Raw genomic sequence first — 15,158 nt, forward strand, 5'->3', positions numbered from 1 at the left:
CGCGCGCGGTTAAAAATATTTGCTTCGCCAACTGTGACGTCATCAAGACGAAACAACCAAGAGTCTTGTTTTCTAGCCAATCGCACAGATGCACTGCCCCTTGTTGATTTGCATGCGCCTCCTATAAATACGGCAGTCGAACACTGTCTCTTTCATCGACAAACACCATGCCGTCTGACGTTGCCAAACCCGCTCCTAAGAAGGGCTCCAAGAAAGCCGTTTCCAAGACCGCAGCCAAGGGCGGAAAGAAGCGCAGAAAGACCAGGAAGGAGAGCTACGCCATCTACGTGTACAAGGTGCTGAAGCAGGTCCACCCCGACACCGGCATCTCCTCCAAGGCGATGGGAATCATGAACTCCTTCGTCAACGACATCTTTGAGCGTATCGCCGGCGAGGCTTCTCGCCTGGCTCACTACAACAAGCGCTCCACCATCACCTCCAGGGAGATCCAGACCGCCGTCCGCCTGCTGCTCCCCGGTGAGCTGGCCAAGCACGCCGTGTCTGAGGGCACCAAGGCTGTGACCAAGTACACTAGCTCCAAGTAGACTCTTCTGCTTGATCTCAAACAAACGGTCCTTTTAAGGACCACCCACCTACACTACAAGAGCGTTTCCTTATTTGAACCATAACATGAGGCTATCTTAAGTGCTAGCCAAACAACTTCAAAAGCAAATATTAACAAGCTTTGTTACGACTATCTGAAAAGGAAGAGGATTGCGTCATTTCCATAAACAAGGGAATCATATGCATTATCTGGTAGGAGCTGCAATAATGCATTTTTTTAATAGAGATTCTCTGCATCTTATGATCACAAATCAATATTGACCCGGTATTTAAGACGTTAATGTCTCGAGACCTATTCTCCCAACTGCCTAAACGTTTTTCATTGAGGCAAGCAGATAATATGGTATTGCCAAAGATGTCAACTGAACGTAGATTTAAACATTTTATGCGGTGATGGTCTACTCAGTTAATGAGTGAGAGGCCTTGCATGCTGATCTTCTGAAAAATGTAGTGTAATTCGCTTTGGATAAAGTGGCGAAATGCCCTAAATGCAAACGTATATATTCTGGCTACACACGGGAGATAGTAAACAGGAAAGAAAGGGGCGGGCACCATTGCGAGGGCCGGAATTCAGCACTATACACGGCCTATCACGGCGTTTCTACAAGGACCAATCACTGTTTAGCGGTTCTCGGCCTGGTATAAATTCTGGCAGACTCTTCCTAGTCATTATTCTGACTTGAAAAACTCAGTTGAAATGGCCAGGACAAAGCAGACCGCTCGTAAATCCACCGGTGGCAAAGCGCCAAGGAAGCAGCTCGCTACCAAGGCCGCTCGTAAGAGCGCTCCGGCCACCGGTGGCGTGAAGAAGCCCCATCGTTACAGGCCCGGGACAGTAGCGCTGAGAGAGATCCGTCGTTATCAGAAATCCACTGAGCTGCTGATCCGCAAGCTACCCTTCCAGCGCCTGGTGAGGGAGATCGCCCAGGACTTCAAGACCGACCTCCGCTTCCAGAGCTCCGCTGTTATGGCTCTTCAGGAGGCCAGCGAGGCTTACCTGGTCGGCCTGTTCGAGGACACCAACTTGTGCGCCATCCACGCCAAGAGGGTCACCATCATGCCCAAGGACATCCAGCTAGCCCGCCGTATCCGCGGAGAGCGCGCATAATTTGGTTTAACGTTACAGTAAAAAAAGGCTCTTTTAAGAGCCACCCACATGCTTTAAAGAACTACCTTATCCTCAAAGGCATATAGATAACATAAGTACCAATACAATATGTGTATCAGTCTAAATTGTTGTAAATACGAAATTTCGACAGTAAAATCATATATCCCTAGCAGGAAGTGTTAAGTGTTATATGTTTGCGGTTGGCACTACGTTTCTTTGCTGGTAAAAGGTTCAAGGAACGCAGTAAGTCGCATTAAGTTGTAAAACAGAAAATATTTACAATATACATTCCCATTAACAAAATACCTTGTAGGTTAAAATGGTGAAGTCCGCAGTCTTTAAGGTAGTTATAAAATAAATATTAGCTACTGATGAACAGGCAGCACATTATATTGGTAACACTTGCTTGAAACTCTTCCATCTTATACCATGAGGTTGTAAAATCAAACTGGGAAGATTACCGCCCAAAGTGCAGTGGCAGAAAGCGCGAAGTCCCAGGGCTGTATCAAGTTAGCATGGTAAGTGGAACCATATCAATGTGCTACAGAAGCACAGTATGAACTACTTCAATGTATACATTTCATGATGTATATATCCCGATAACATATTGATTTTAAAATGTGCCTAAATAGGCATCTAAATGCTAACTGCACTGAATAGGGGTATTTCTCTACCTCCCTTGAGTAATACATGGGCACATTTTAGCTTATGGGAAAATACTGCCACCTATCGGACGTGAAGAGCACTGGTGGTACATGATTGGTCCGTTTTATAACATGTGTGCTGGCCAATGAGCAAAGACTTGGTTGGGAATATTAACCAGTTGGCCCCATATTCTGGTTACTGCATCGTTTGACTTCATACCTTGCTCAACATGTCTGGAAGAGGAAAGACCGGTGGAAAAGCGAGGGCGAAGGCCAAGACCCGCTCCTCCCGTGCTGGGCTTCAGTTCCCCGTTGGCCGTGTCCACAGACTTCTCCGCAAAGGCAACTATGCTCATCGCGTCGGAGCCGGAGCTCCGGTTTACCTGGCGGCCGTGCTTGAGTATCTGACCGCTGAGATCCTCGAGTTGGCCGGCAATGCTGCCCGCGACAACAAGAAGACCCGCATCATCCCCCGCCATCTGCAGCTGGCTGTGCGTAACGATGAGGAGCTCAACAAACTCCTCGGCGGAGTGACCATCGCTCAGGGTGGTGTGCTGCCCAACATCCAGGCTGTACTTCTTCCCAAGAAGACTGAGAAGCCCGCCAAGAAGTAAACTGAAAACCAATCTACAACCAAAAGGCTCTTTTAAGAGCCACTCAAATCCACTAAGATCTCTTCCTTTCAGAATATCTATTGAAATATTAATGTAGCATGACTAATTTAAGTATTCACATCTAACGTATGTACACGTGTTTAATAGGGTAGTTCCTCATCGTCGTCCGCTTATCCGGGGTCGGGTCGCGGGGGCAGCAGCTCAAGCAGGGGGCCCCAGACTTCCCTTTCCCGGGCCACATTGACCAGCTCTGACGGGGGGATCCCGAGGCGTTCCCAGGCCAGTGTTGAGATATAATCTCTCCACCTAGTCCTGGGTCTTCCCCGGGGTCTCCTCCCCACTGGTCGTGCCTTTTTTTTTTTTCTTTTTTTTTTTTCCTAACTAGGGTAGTTAGGAAAAAAAAATGCTACATGCCGCATTAAAACTAGTGACAAATGATTAATCTGAAGTTTCAAACCTCCTTTTTCAACAGTGGCCTAAAATAACGACCATGGTCCCTGGGGCTTGACCAAGAGTTTCATGCTTAAGAGAAAATGTAGACACATTTTTGCAAGTGCTAAAAATGATGTCTTTCATAATTTCAGTTGCCACAATGAGCTCACACTTGCCGATGCTCTTCTGTTTCTGAAACGAAGGGCTATGGGGTTAAGCTTTGCCACGTATTTATTGGATCAATATGGCATATGAAATTGTTGATTCATTGTGGATCAAACAAAAGGATATGCTAATATAAGCTTGAATGTACCAGAAAATCCTGAACTGAACCGCGTTTAGGAGATATGTTTTCTTTGTAGAAAGTGTGGTACACTCAAATCAGACCACTATTTCAGTAGGTAAAACCTAATGTCATTAACATTTGAGTTTTATTTATCACTTTGTCACATTATTTATCACAATTATTACGGTCTAATATTGTTGTGATAGCATTAGAAACGGAAGGGCGGAACTAAATTGTTTGCGTGGTAGCCGGACTCCGATGGTTGAGGGGCACTTCCGCTTCGTCGCCAGACGGATTTTGGCAAGTACTACTGTGGCCGTGTCCCAATTCAGAGGCTGCATCCTTCCAAGGACGCATCCTTGGAAGGATGCAGCCTTCGAAGACCGCGAAGGCTGCATCGAAGGCCGAACGAGCGTTGTGGAATGGGACGGTCTAGCCTACGGAGCATTTCCGGATTGCGTAACCAGCCGTTAACGTCCTTTACCTCGCGTGACCACGCGCCGCTCCTGTCTCCTAGCAACCCTGACAGCTGCGGTTCAAACCGGACAGCGGAGGAGAAATATGGAGCCAGAAATCATAATTTTATTTGTTATGTTTTATCTTTTATTGGAGGAGTGGGAGAAGATTCACTGCCGGGTGAAGAGGAAGAGAGGACGTTGGCTTAGCGTTAATTAGTTTAACGTTATATGTCTAGCGTTAATGTCATTGAACTTTGACAACAAAGTTACATATTTAAAATGGTCCCAACCTTACTTTTATATTAAAAAAAAGTTTTTACATGTATTGTCATTAAATATGTAGTCGCTGCAGCTGCCGCTGCCGCTCTCCGCGCCATTTCTGAAAAAGAATCCAACGCGCAATGAATCTTGGGATACGTTTGGCCGTGAAGGATCCACCCGGTGGGTCCTTCAAATCCGGGAAACGAAGGCTGCATATCTCGGCCGCATTCGAAGGACCCTTCGAAATGGGACCGCACTTGACGCGCCGCTGTGACGTATGCGGTCTTCAAATGCGTCCTTCGAAGGATGCAGCCCCTGAATTGGGACACGGCCACAGTGTGTTCACACCGCACTTCGCCCCGCGACACGTTTCAATGCAAAGTGAACGTAGAGACGCGAATCGGGCAAAATTTGTTGTCGCCGAAACCCGTGACAAGATTTGATTGACGGCGCGACATTTTTCCACGTGAACGGCGAGCGCGTTCACGAGGATTTGCAGCGCGACAAATTCGCTGAAGTTGAAATATTTTAACTTTTCCGCGGTGTTGTGGATTTTGGTCCAGGAAAGGCCGCCGAGACAGGATCGCTTTTAACTCACTTTATTTGGTTGAGGTTTTTGGTCTATTGTCTATCGTCTATGAAACAAAAGGAGAGGAATGGTAAATAACACGCGCGGAGCGTCTCAGAGCTTAGCATCCAGGATACGCTGCTGAGAGATTCTGTCTTCCAAAGGCGGAGTCTGAGTTTATGTATCCCAGGTGTTCTTCTTTGGGTTTTCTCACTTCCTGTGTGTGTCCGTTGCTGCCCCTAGTGTAAATGTTTTATAACTTTATCAATTGTGTTCAGTGCTGCCCTCAGGCGATTAGGAGGGGAAATTACCTCTAAACTATGCTTGGTGCTACTGGATATGGCTAAGTGAGAGTATTACAGTAAAAATGTATCGCTAGGGAATATTACAATTAAAAAATGTCACAATTCCCTCCTTGGTCATCTCAGATGACCATTCTACAAACCACTAATATTACCAACAGCATATATAAAAAACAAGAGTAAAAAGCAAAAGAGAAAATATGTACACACCCATGGGTTGGTTACCATGGAACAATCAACATAATCAACACTACACAATACAATCAGTACGTCATATGGTCATAAAGGCATAATCATAAAGGCACATATGTATTCATCAATGGAAACTTTGTCAAAACACTTCTAGGCATAAAACAAAATTAAATTCACATACTTTCAACATTACAAAAAATTGAGCAGCATAGGTAAATGGTTAAACCCTTTTTTTTTAAATTCACTTGTTTGTCATAACACAGAATTTATACCCTTTCAGTATGCATTGAAAATTTACCGAATATAACAAAAACAAAACAAAACAAACAAAATTTTTTTTTTTTTTTCAGTAAGTATGGAAAATCTACTGAACATAACAAAAAGTAACACAATTTTTTCAGCATGTATGAAAATCTACTGAACATAAAAAGTAACACAATTTTAAATTTTCCTTCGAGTATGCATAGGTTTGAATGGCTCAGTGAGCTTTATGTATGTAGAGTTTTGGACATTTTACATTTAAATCTAAACAACATTTTGTAATAGTAAACATGACTCTCATGGGTTTGTTCAATGTTTCCTCATTCAAGTAAACCAGGTATATTGCTTCTCTTAGATACATGCACATAACTTCTGGGAACCGGGGACTATTCTATGTAATTTAATCTGATCACATCGGGCCCTTCGGGTTGCTGTTCACTCATTGTCTCCGGAGTAGGTTCGATTCCTACATAAGCCTGTAAGACATCTGGCAGTCTTGAAGCACTCACTGCTGTGGTGATCAACCTATTCAGTAGTCCTTGTATGCAAGGAATGCAACAACAACAAATAACAACTAACACGGTTATTGTTACTATTCCCATCATGAAGACTGAGTGAATTGGACTCATCCATTTACCAAGTATGTTCTCCATCCACCCGGTGATAGGGTTAGTGATGCCCGAGTTCTCCGCCCACTCTAATCTGAGGGCCTGTTGGCCTGCCAGCGCTCTGGACACTGACCCATCTGGAGCTGCGTTATTGGGGATATAAGTACAACATGCTGTTCCTATCATCTGGCACACCCCTCCTTGCTCAGCCGTCCACATGTCCAATGCTAACTGGTTTTGATAGGCCATACGAGAGGTAGCATCTAATTGTTCTGATATTCCCCTAATCACCTCGGTGGTATGGTTGACAAACCGCTGTTGGTTATAATATATATAGTTTATCCAATCAACATTTTTATTAATGGTGGCCCACCAAACAAAAACAGATTCAAATCCTGCTATTACTTGATTGCGAGCTTTATGTTCGTCGGGGACGCCTCGGGGCACACCTATGGAGTCTATGTAAATATTTTTATCTAAACTTCCTGAGACTGGTTTCAGTGTTAGTTTCTGGCGAATAAAATTTGGGAAGTCTCTATTCTTCCATATCTTGAGATTCATCACATGTTTGCTATCTGGTAAAATATAGATAGGCATAGGCAAGTTGAATTACAGTGCATGTCCTTGAGAAATTTATGGGGAGAACCCTCTGATGATATGTCCTCCGCAGAACCACCATATGTCACTATGAGCATGAGTCATATTAGATAACAGATCTATCACTCTAGTGGTGTTACATACTTCAGGAGGAAGGGACCCCACTTTCTTACCTATGCCATTACCTTGGATGCAATGGTAGCCAGGAGTAAGATTAACTTCGAAGCTGGGGGGGTATAGCCCTAATTAGGGTCTCAGGATACATAATGTCTAATAAGCCTTTTACATTAGTCATACACCCAGTGATGTGGCCGTCTACAAACAGTTCTAGTAAGCATGCAAACCCTTCTTTTGAGTTAAACGGGGTAATCCTAGCGGGAGCTGTGGTTAGAGTGGGTCGTCCTTCAGCGCAGATCATACAGTCGAGCTTGTGCCGTGTAATTCAACCATTTTAACCGTATATTTACATTATGTCCCCCTGTTTCTACTTCCCATTTATCTGCTTGCACAGGGATAGTATCCCTCCTTGTACCCAGGATGTGTGAACCATGACGTCTGCTTTCATACCTTGAAGGCACTGGGGCCGCGGTAGTATATTGTAGGCTCAGTTGATATACACAGATATTTCTCAGCCTTGTAGAATGAGTCTTCACTTTGTCTGCAGTCCTTTAAATGGCAAATCAAGTTAAAATATTGTTGTTATTCCGTAACAAGTATGCCAACCTGGTTACTTCCGTTATTGTTGCATCTTTGTGCATTGGGGTCCGGACGGATCCCATGCATCTGGAGGTGGTATCAGTCATCGTCTTTTGTGTGTGTGACAATGACTGTGTGAGGCTGGTGACTGTGTGAGAGGGAGCCTGTATGTGAGAGAGAGAGACTGTGTGAGGCTGGTGACTGTGTGTGAGACTGTGTGTGTGAGAGAGGGAGCCTGTGTGTGTGAGAGAGGGAGCCTGTATGTGAGAGAGAGGGAGCCTGTGTGAGAGAGAGGGAGCCTGTGTGAGAGAGAGAGAGCCTGTGTGAGAGAGAGAGGGAGCCTGTATGTGAGAGAGAGGGAGCCTGTGTGAGAGAGAGAGAGAGAGAGACTGTGTGTGAGTCTGGTGTGTGTGTGAGAGAGAGAGACTGTGTGTGAGTCTGGTGTGTGTGTGTGTGTGAGAGAGAGAGACTGTGTGTGAGTCTGGTGACTGAGAGAGAGAGAGAGAGAGAGACTGTGTGTGAGTCTGGTGACTGTGTGTGAGGGGAGAGAGAGAGAGAGAGAGAGAGAGACTGTGTGTGAGTCTGGTGACTGTGTGTGAGGGGGGAGGGAGAGAGAGAGACTGTGTGTGAGTCTGGTGACTGTGTGTGAGGGGGGAGGGAGAGAGAGAGACTGTGTGTGAGCCTGGTGACTGTGTGTGAGAGAGAGACTGTGTGTGAGCCTGGTGACTGTGTGTGAGAGAGAGGCTGTGTGTGAGCCTGGTGACTGTGTGTGAGAGAGAGGGAGTGTGTGAGTCTGGTGACTGTGAGAGAGAGGGAGTGTGTGAGTCTGGTGACTGTGAGAGAGAGAGAGAGAGAGAGAGAGAGAGAGAGAGAGAGAGAGTGAGTCTGGTGACTGTGAGAGAGAGAGAGAGAGTGTGAGTCTGGTGACTGTGAGAGAGAGAGAGAGAGAGTGAGTCTGGTGACTGTGAGAGAGAGAGAGAGAGAGAGTGAGTCTGGTGACTGTGAGAGAGAGAGAGAGAGAGAGTGAGTCTGGTGACTGTGAGAGAGAGAGAGAGAGAGTGAGTCTGGTGACTGTGAGAGAGAGAGAGAGAGAGAGTGAGTCTGGTGACTGTGAGAGAGAGAGAGAGAGAGTGAGTCTGGTGACTGTGAGAGAGAGAGAGAGAGAGTGAGTCTGGTGACTGTGAGAGAGAGAGAGAGAGAGTGAGTCTGGTGACTGTGAGAGAGAGAGAGAGAGAGAGTGAGTCTGGTGACTGTGAGAGAGAGAGAGAGAGAGAGAGAGAGAGAGAGAGAGAGAGAGAGAGAGAGAGAGAGAGAGAGAGAGAGCTTGTGCATTGGGCGGAGGTGGTATCAGCCATCGTCTGTGTGTGGCGCCTGTGCCTCTATGCCTCTTGGGGTCGTTCTTCTACACCTCTGCGTCTAACCTTCCAGAAGGGAAGGCTCCACGGTTACAGTGTCAACCCCTCAGCAACAGGCGGAACGGGTCGCCACGGCTGATTCTCTTCCGTTGTATTCTCCGGGTCTATTGGGTCCATGTGGTGCTTCCTTCCACCTGGATGGCTGTTGGCGTTGCTCTGATGACTTTGTATGGTCTTTCTCTCCTGGGTTTGTTCTTGAAAACCCTTAGGTAGATCTGGTCACCCGGCTCCACTCCCCTTGGTGGGTTCTCGTCTGGCTTTGAGGTTCTGCTTTTCTCTTGTTGGAATACAAACTCATGTACAGCAGTTAGTCGTCAAACATATTGTTCTTAATTCTATATAATTGCTTTAACGGAAGTCCCTTATGGGATCCTTGAAATGAAGTTGAAGGCATGGATCAACCAGTAAATATTTCATGCGAGGTTAGATGAGTCATTCTGTTAGCTTGCATGTGAGAACTCATTAGTGTTAGTGGTATTGTTCTACACAATTCAATTGAGTCAAAAGTTTGATTAGTCTCACTACTTCCCTCCTTGCTCATGGTTAACTCCAAGTTAACTCCATGAGCATTAAATGATAATTGAAATTGAGAACATAGCATGTAGGATCACTTCCTAACAGATAGCAGTTACTCGACCATGATTCTAGATTTTAATTGATTTAATTGACAAGTAATTCTACTTGTACAGTTTTAGATTTACTTTTTATTATATGTATTTCAGTCTCATAATTGTCATACCCATTTTTATTCAATTATCCTTTCCAGTGTGACTTTTCCTATTACCCTTTTTTTTTTTTTTTTTTTTTAATGTGATATCAATGATATTTGTGATATGTTGAACTGTGCATTAACTCCGCCGTCCCCGAGTCCTTTTGGGGCGGGTCCTTCTGCTCAGATTGGTGAGAGAGGATTTTCCCTGAACTCTAAGAGTCCCCAGCGCTGGTTGACCCCTGGACTTCTGTGGACGAGCGGTGTGTGTGCTATGGACAACTTTATATGCTAATTGTTCACGTTATGGAGTCTAGATAATAACCCCTAAATTCTGCGATTACCATGGGACGTATTGATCATGGTGTCCCTTTACTAGAAAAGAGTTTACACCTGAAACACCATTTGGTGCTTTCCTCACCTTCTGTGATCTTCTAAAGTTTTTCTCCTCTGATTTACTACCTTTGTTTCTCTGCGTGTCTCTTTTTTCTGACTAAACATTTTTGGCCGCACCTGGGGTCGTAAATCGATAACCCCCAGAAGTACCCTTGTCCCACTTCTTAGTGGGAGACAAAATCTTAAAAACAATCTTAAAAAATCTTAAAAACAACAATCTTAAAAACAAAAACACATGGACAATCGTACACCACAAAAAATAATGTTCATCATAACTAAACACATATTTACAAGTTCGAACCATATAAGTCGAACTGACCGATTTCAGGTTTACAACACATGGACAATCGTACACCACAAAAAATAATATTCATCATAACTAAACACATATTTACAAGTTCGAACCATATAAGTCGAACTGACCGATTTCAGGTTTACAACACATGGACAATCGTACACCACAAAAAATAATATTCATCATAACTAAACACATATTTACAAGTTCGAACCATATAAGTCGAACTGACCGATTTCAGGTTTTCAATAATCTTTTCTGGTTATTCCAGATTCCTACACGTCTAAATTCAACACCGTCATGGCGGATTTTAACCCTCTTAGGGGAACCACTTGCCGAATAGGAAAAAAAAAGAGAGGGGACTCAAATTTCCCACAAAAAATAGAAACAGTTGCAAACTAATATGTACATTACAAAAAATAACACAATCCAAAAATAAACACCAATGGGTTAGTAGCTGATTTTGAAAATGTTTACTCTGACTATAATATTTAACGGTGTCTCTGTCTCTTCCTATCTCTTAGAAGAGACAGGGACATGGGTAAAAATGCTGGTTTAATAGCTAAGTATCACTGTTAGTGTGCATGATGGATCTTAGGTGTACAGAGCAAATATTTACACAGACAATCAGGGAGAACGAAAAGTGTTCTTCTGGGCAGTAGGGTGGGCGATTATTAGCATGGACGTTTATTAGGTGCCAAGCACAAAGTGCGAGGAACCTATTGTAATTGTTAGTTTTATTATTATTATTCCGCCCCGTTTGCATTACACAGTCTAAACCGCTCGCACGCTTTTTATGAAATTTACTAGACCTGTAGAGGTTGACCCAAGATTAACAGAGAGCAAATATTACACTGATTGGCCCAAAGGTGGCGTTATACTAACTGCCCAAAAATGCAAACTTTGCACAAGCATATTTCGTAGCCGGTTTGACCTACACTCATGAAACTTTGTTCACACGTGCATATCCTCAGGCTGGACAAATATGCCTCAAGAACTTATGACTTGCGGTTCCTAGATTTGCCGCATGAGTCTGTACAATAAAGTTTAAAGCACCCATGAGCCATTGACTTCTAAAAGAGGCGTGGTTTAAAACACAAAAATAGTTAAATGCTCATATCAACATCAAGTTGGACTCCTATGATCTTGACTCCAATGCAAAAGTCAAATTCTGAACAAGATAAAGTCAACATATTTACAAATACGGCGTGGCATCGAAATGGGTGTGGCCTGTCACAAAAAACAACACAGCTCATAGACACAATGTTTGCTTTGAGTGGGACCAACTTCGTGGCTGTTGGGCCCAAAGTTCCAGCTAAGTGAAATGAAAGTGATTGGCAAAACAACATGGCTGCTAGAGGCTCAAAATCCTCAAAAATTGTCAAAATTTAACGTCAAAAGTCAGGGTTAACTTAACCCAATCACCATCAAACCTGGGATAGTCAAAGGTACATGGGTCAAGATGAAACTGTCCAAATTGTATCTAAATCAGTCTAAAGTTGGCGCTATTGCAACAGTCCAAAAATGCAAAAAATGGTTTGATCGTTTATTTGTCGGCTCAGGTTTGGCACCGTAAAATGCTGTTTGCAGCTTTATTTCACCTTATTGTTTGCTCATGAAAAAAAATTACAATATTAAGATTTGCATTATTAAGATTTGCATCTTCAATAGTAGACGAATATTTTGCTTTGACCGTTATTCATAATCACAATTAATGCTCTATCATTCTATTCAATTGTCTCTTTTTTAACCCAACTATCTAAATCGGATGACCTGATCTTTATTTATGCTACATATTGTTTGTATTTAATATTGTCTATCCTTTGCCACACTTCTACCTTCTGCATACCACATCAAACGTGCATATGACTTATTCTAATAAAGTAAAACCTGGTTTCATCTTTACGTTCTTATAGTTACATGAGTATCAAACCTGTTCATTATTATTTCCAAAACAGTTTCCTAGTTATTCAAGTCCCTTATCTATCTATACCATTACAAAAATATTATTATTATATTTATCTAGTTTTCCGTTGGTCAACATCTAATCGATACAATATTCTCAACCTCTAGTCGGTTTGTCTGTTTGTCTATCTGTGAACAAACATCACACTGATCACATCATCTTACTGAACAACCCCCGAGCAATCCTCTCAGGCCCTCTGGGTTCCAGCCAACTTCTTATCACAACTTTAATAACATAGATCATTTAAAAAATGTCCAGTTCAAAAACAAATACATCGAACATTAATAAATCCACCATAACTCAATTCTACGGCTTCCACATATAATGAAGGTATCTTTGACAGTAGGGATCCAGTTTCATACAGTTTCATCCTCCATAAATTTCTTCATGGTTCAATAATAACGGAGGTCTCCACTACATGTGGATAAATGCAAGTAGACCTATTCTGTCGTATGTACATAATGGGGTAAATCCACAAAAAACACAAATCAATCAATCCATCGTAAATCAATTCTACGGCTTCACATATAACGAAGGTCTCCAATGCATGAGTACCTCTTACATCCTATGTACATAATGTGGTAAAAATAAATATAATTAAAACTGCGCGCAGTGATGAACGGGACCTCGCGCCGGCTTGCGGCCGCGTCATGTGCCGTCGTAACATGTGCGCTGACCAATGTAGAAGCAGATCCGACACAAGATGTCGGAGCACTGTGCAGCTGTGTATTGTGTGGATGCAGTGTGTGGCAGTGGCGTCACTAGGCTGTTTTCTAAAACAAAAACAAATCAACTTTCCGACGGTCCTTGAACGCCCCCCGTTCACCGCACGACAACAAGCAACACGTGAGTCAGTACACTTCAGCAGTCGGACTCAGTGTGACAACCAGACTTACGGCTTCACATATAACGAAGGTCTCCAATGCATGAATACCTCTTACATCCTATGTACATAATGTGGTAAAAAGAAATATAATTATTTAGTAGTAAAAACACACTGAGTGTGTGTGACAGTTTGTGTGGGTGTGTGTGTGAGACAGAGTGTTTCTGTTAGTGTGTTTAAGCCTGTACGTATATGTGTGAGATAGTCTGTGTGTGTGAGAGATAGTATGTGATACAGTTACTGAGAGGGTGAGGGTGTTGGGGGAGGGATAGAGAGAGAGAGGGGGGGGGGGAAGAGAGAGAGAGAGAGAGAGAGAGAGAGAGAGAGAGAGAGAGAGAGAGGGGGGGGGGGGAAGAGGGAGAGAGAGAGAGAGAGTTGGGGGGATAGGTAGATGGTTCCCCGAGTTGGCCTTCTTGTGACACCCTGGTCATGCAGCCCTTTCAGCCCGGTAAGACATCCAGCCAGCTGAAGGCCCAGCCAACGGTTCTCAAGCAAGAACACAATAATGAAGGGAACATTCACTGATTGAGCCATGCGCATTTGCCATGCTCAGAATGCGAGAGACAGACAGACAGACAGACAGACAGACAGACAGACAGACAGACAGACAGACAGAGGAGGGAGAGAAGGGGGGGGAGAGAGAGGGAGAGAGAGGGAGAGAGAGAGAGGGGGGGGAGAGAGGGAGAGAGAGAGAGGGGGGGGGGAGAGAGGGAGAGAGAGAGAGGGAGAGAGAGGGGGGGGGAGAGAGGGAGAGAGAGAGAGAGAGAGTTGGGGGGATAGAGGGAGAGAGAGAGAGAGAGTTGGGGGGATAGGTAGATGGTTCCCCGAGTTGGCCTTCTTGTGACACCCTGGTCATGCAGCCCTTTCAGCCCGGTAAGACATCCAGCCAGCTGAAGGCCCAGCCAACGGTTCTCAAGCAAGAACACAATAATGAAGGGAACATTCACTGATTGAGCCATGCGCATTTGCCATGCTCAGAATGCGAGAGACAGACAGACAGACAGACAGACAGACAGACAGACAGACAGACAGACAGACAGACAGACAGAGGAGGGAGAGAAGGGGGGGGAGAGAGAGGGAGAGAGAGGGAGAGAGAGAGAGGGGGGGGAGAGAGGGAGAGAGAGAGAGGGGGGGGGAGAGAGGGAGAGAGAGAGAGGGAGAGAGAGGGGGGGGGAGAGAGGGAGAGAGAGAGAGAGAGTTGGGGGGATAGAGGGAGAGAGAGAGAGAGAGTTGGGGTGATTGTAGGGGTAGGGAGGTGTCGAGCTGGAGAGAGGAGGGGGGGTCGTATGGGGAGGGAGGGGTCGAACTGGAGAGGGGGGGGGGTCGTATGGGGAGGGAGGGGTCGAACTGGAGAGGGGGGGGGGTCGTATGGGGAGGGAGGGGTCGAACTGGAGAGGGGGGGGTCGAGAGGGAGAGAAGGGGGGGGGGGGGTGTTCTCTTTGTTAACCAGATGGTGATGCCCTTTGAAGTGATAGGCAATCTTTAGGACAATGTCTCTCATCCCCCAATGCTTAAACAAGGCTTTCACCATGTGGTCGACCATAATCGCCATTAAAAAATGCGTTAACATGGCCACCGACACGACGAGAACTGTATTCCATACAGATTGTCTTTGTTTCATGGGACCTAGAGACACCACCACGTGTGGACTCCCATTCTAGTCTTCTGGGCCTAATAACACCACGGTATTGCCGACTCGACAATGCTCTGAACACTCTTTCCAGCTTCGGGGTCTCAACGAACTGTTCAATACAACTTGGATAACAATTTAGCTCATCAGTAGGCTACTGCGTCCCGGTCAAAACGCGGACACGTCGAAAACTTAACAAATCCTTTATACAGATCACCTCTAAAACCCCGTCGGGTATCACATTTAGACAAACATATATACAATTCTGGCCCT

General features: G+C 44.7%; 2 protein-coding genes and 1 pseudogene across 3 annotated transcripts; all 3 read left to right on the forward strand.

Moving 5' to 3' along the window:
- The first annotated feature begins 167 nt into the window (after nt 1-167).
- Nucleotides 168-547, forward strand: LOC311363094 (histone H2B 1/2 pseudogene; annotated as a pseudogene). Its single transcript has one exon. The product of its transcript is annotated as a histone H2B 1/2 pseudogene (transcript).
- A 707-nt stretch (nt 548-1,254) lies between these two features.
- On the forward strand, nt 1,255-1,743 carry LOC311363001 (histone H3.2). The gene has a single exon (XM_084482917.1). The coding sequence runs from the start codon at nt 1,262-1,264 to the stop codon at nt 1,670-1,672; it is 411 nt and encodes a 136-aa protein (XP_084339043.1). The 5' UTR covers nt 1,255-1,261; the 3' UTR covers nt 1,673-1,743.
- An 803-nt stretch (nt 1,744-2,546) lies between these two features.
- On the forward strand, nt 2,547-2,930 carry LOC311384839 (histone H2A; the record flags this gene model as incomplete). The annotated part of the gene is made up of 1 exon (XM_084488690.1): nt 2,547-2,930. One exon carries the CDS (start codon nt 2,547-2,549, stop codon nt 2,928-2,930), a length of 384 nt encoding a protein of 127 aa, XP_084344816.1.
- Nucleotides 2,931-15,158: the final 12,228 nt, after the last annotated feature.

Source organism: Micromesistius poutassou (genome assembly GCF_964030765.1).
Source record: "Micromesistius poutassou genome assembly, chromosome: 1".
NCBI classification, from domain to species: Eukaryota; Metazoa; Chordata; class Actinopteri; order Gadiformes; family Gadidae; genus Micromesistius; species Micromesistius poutassou.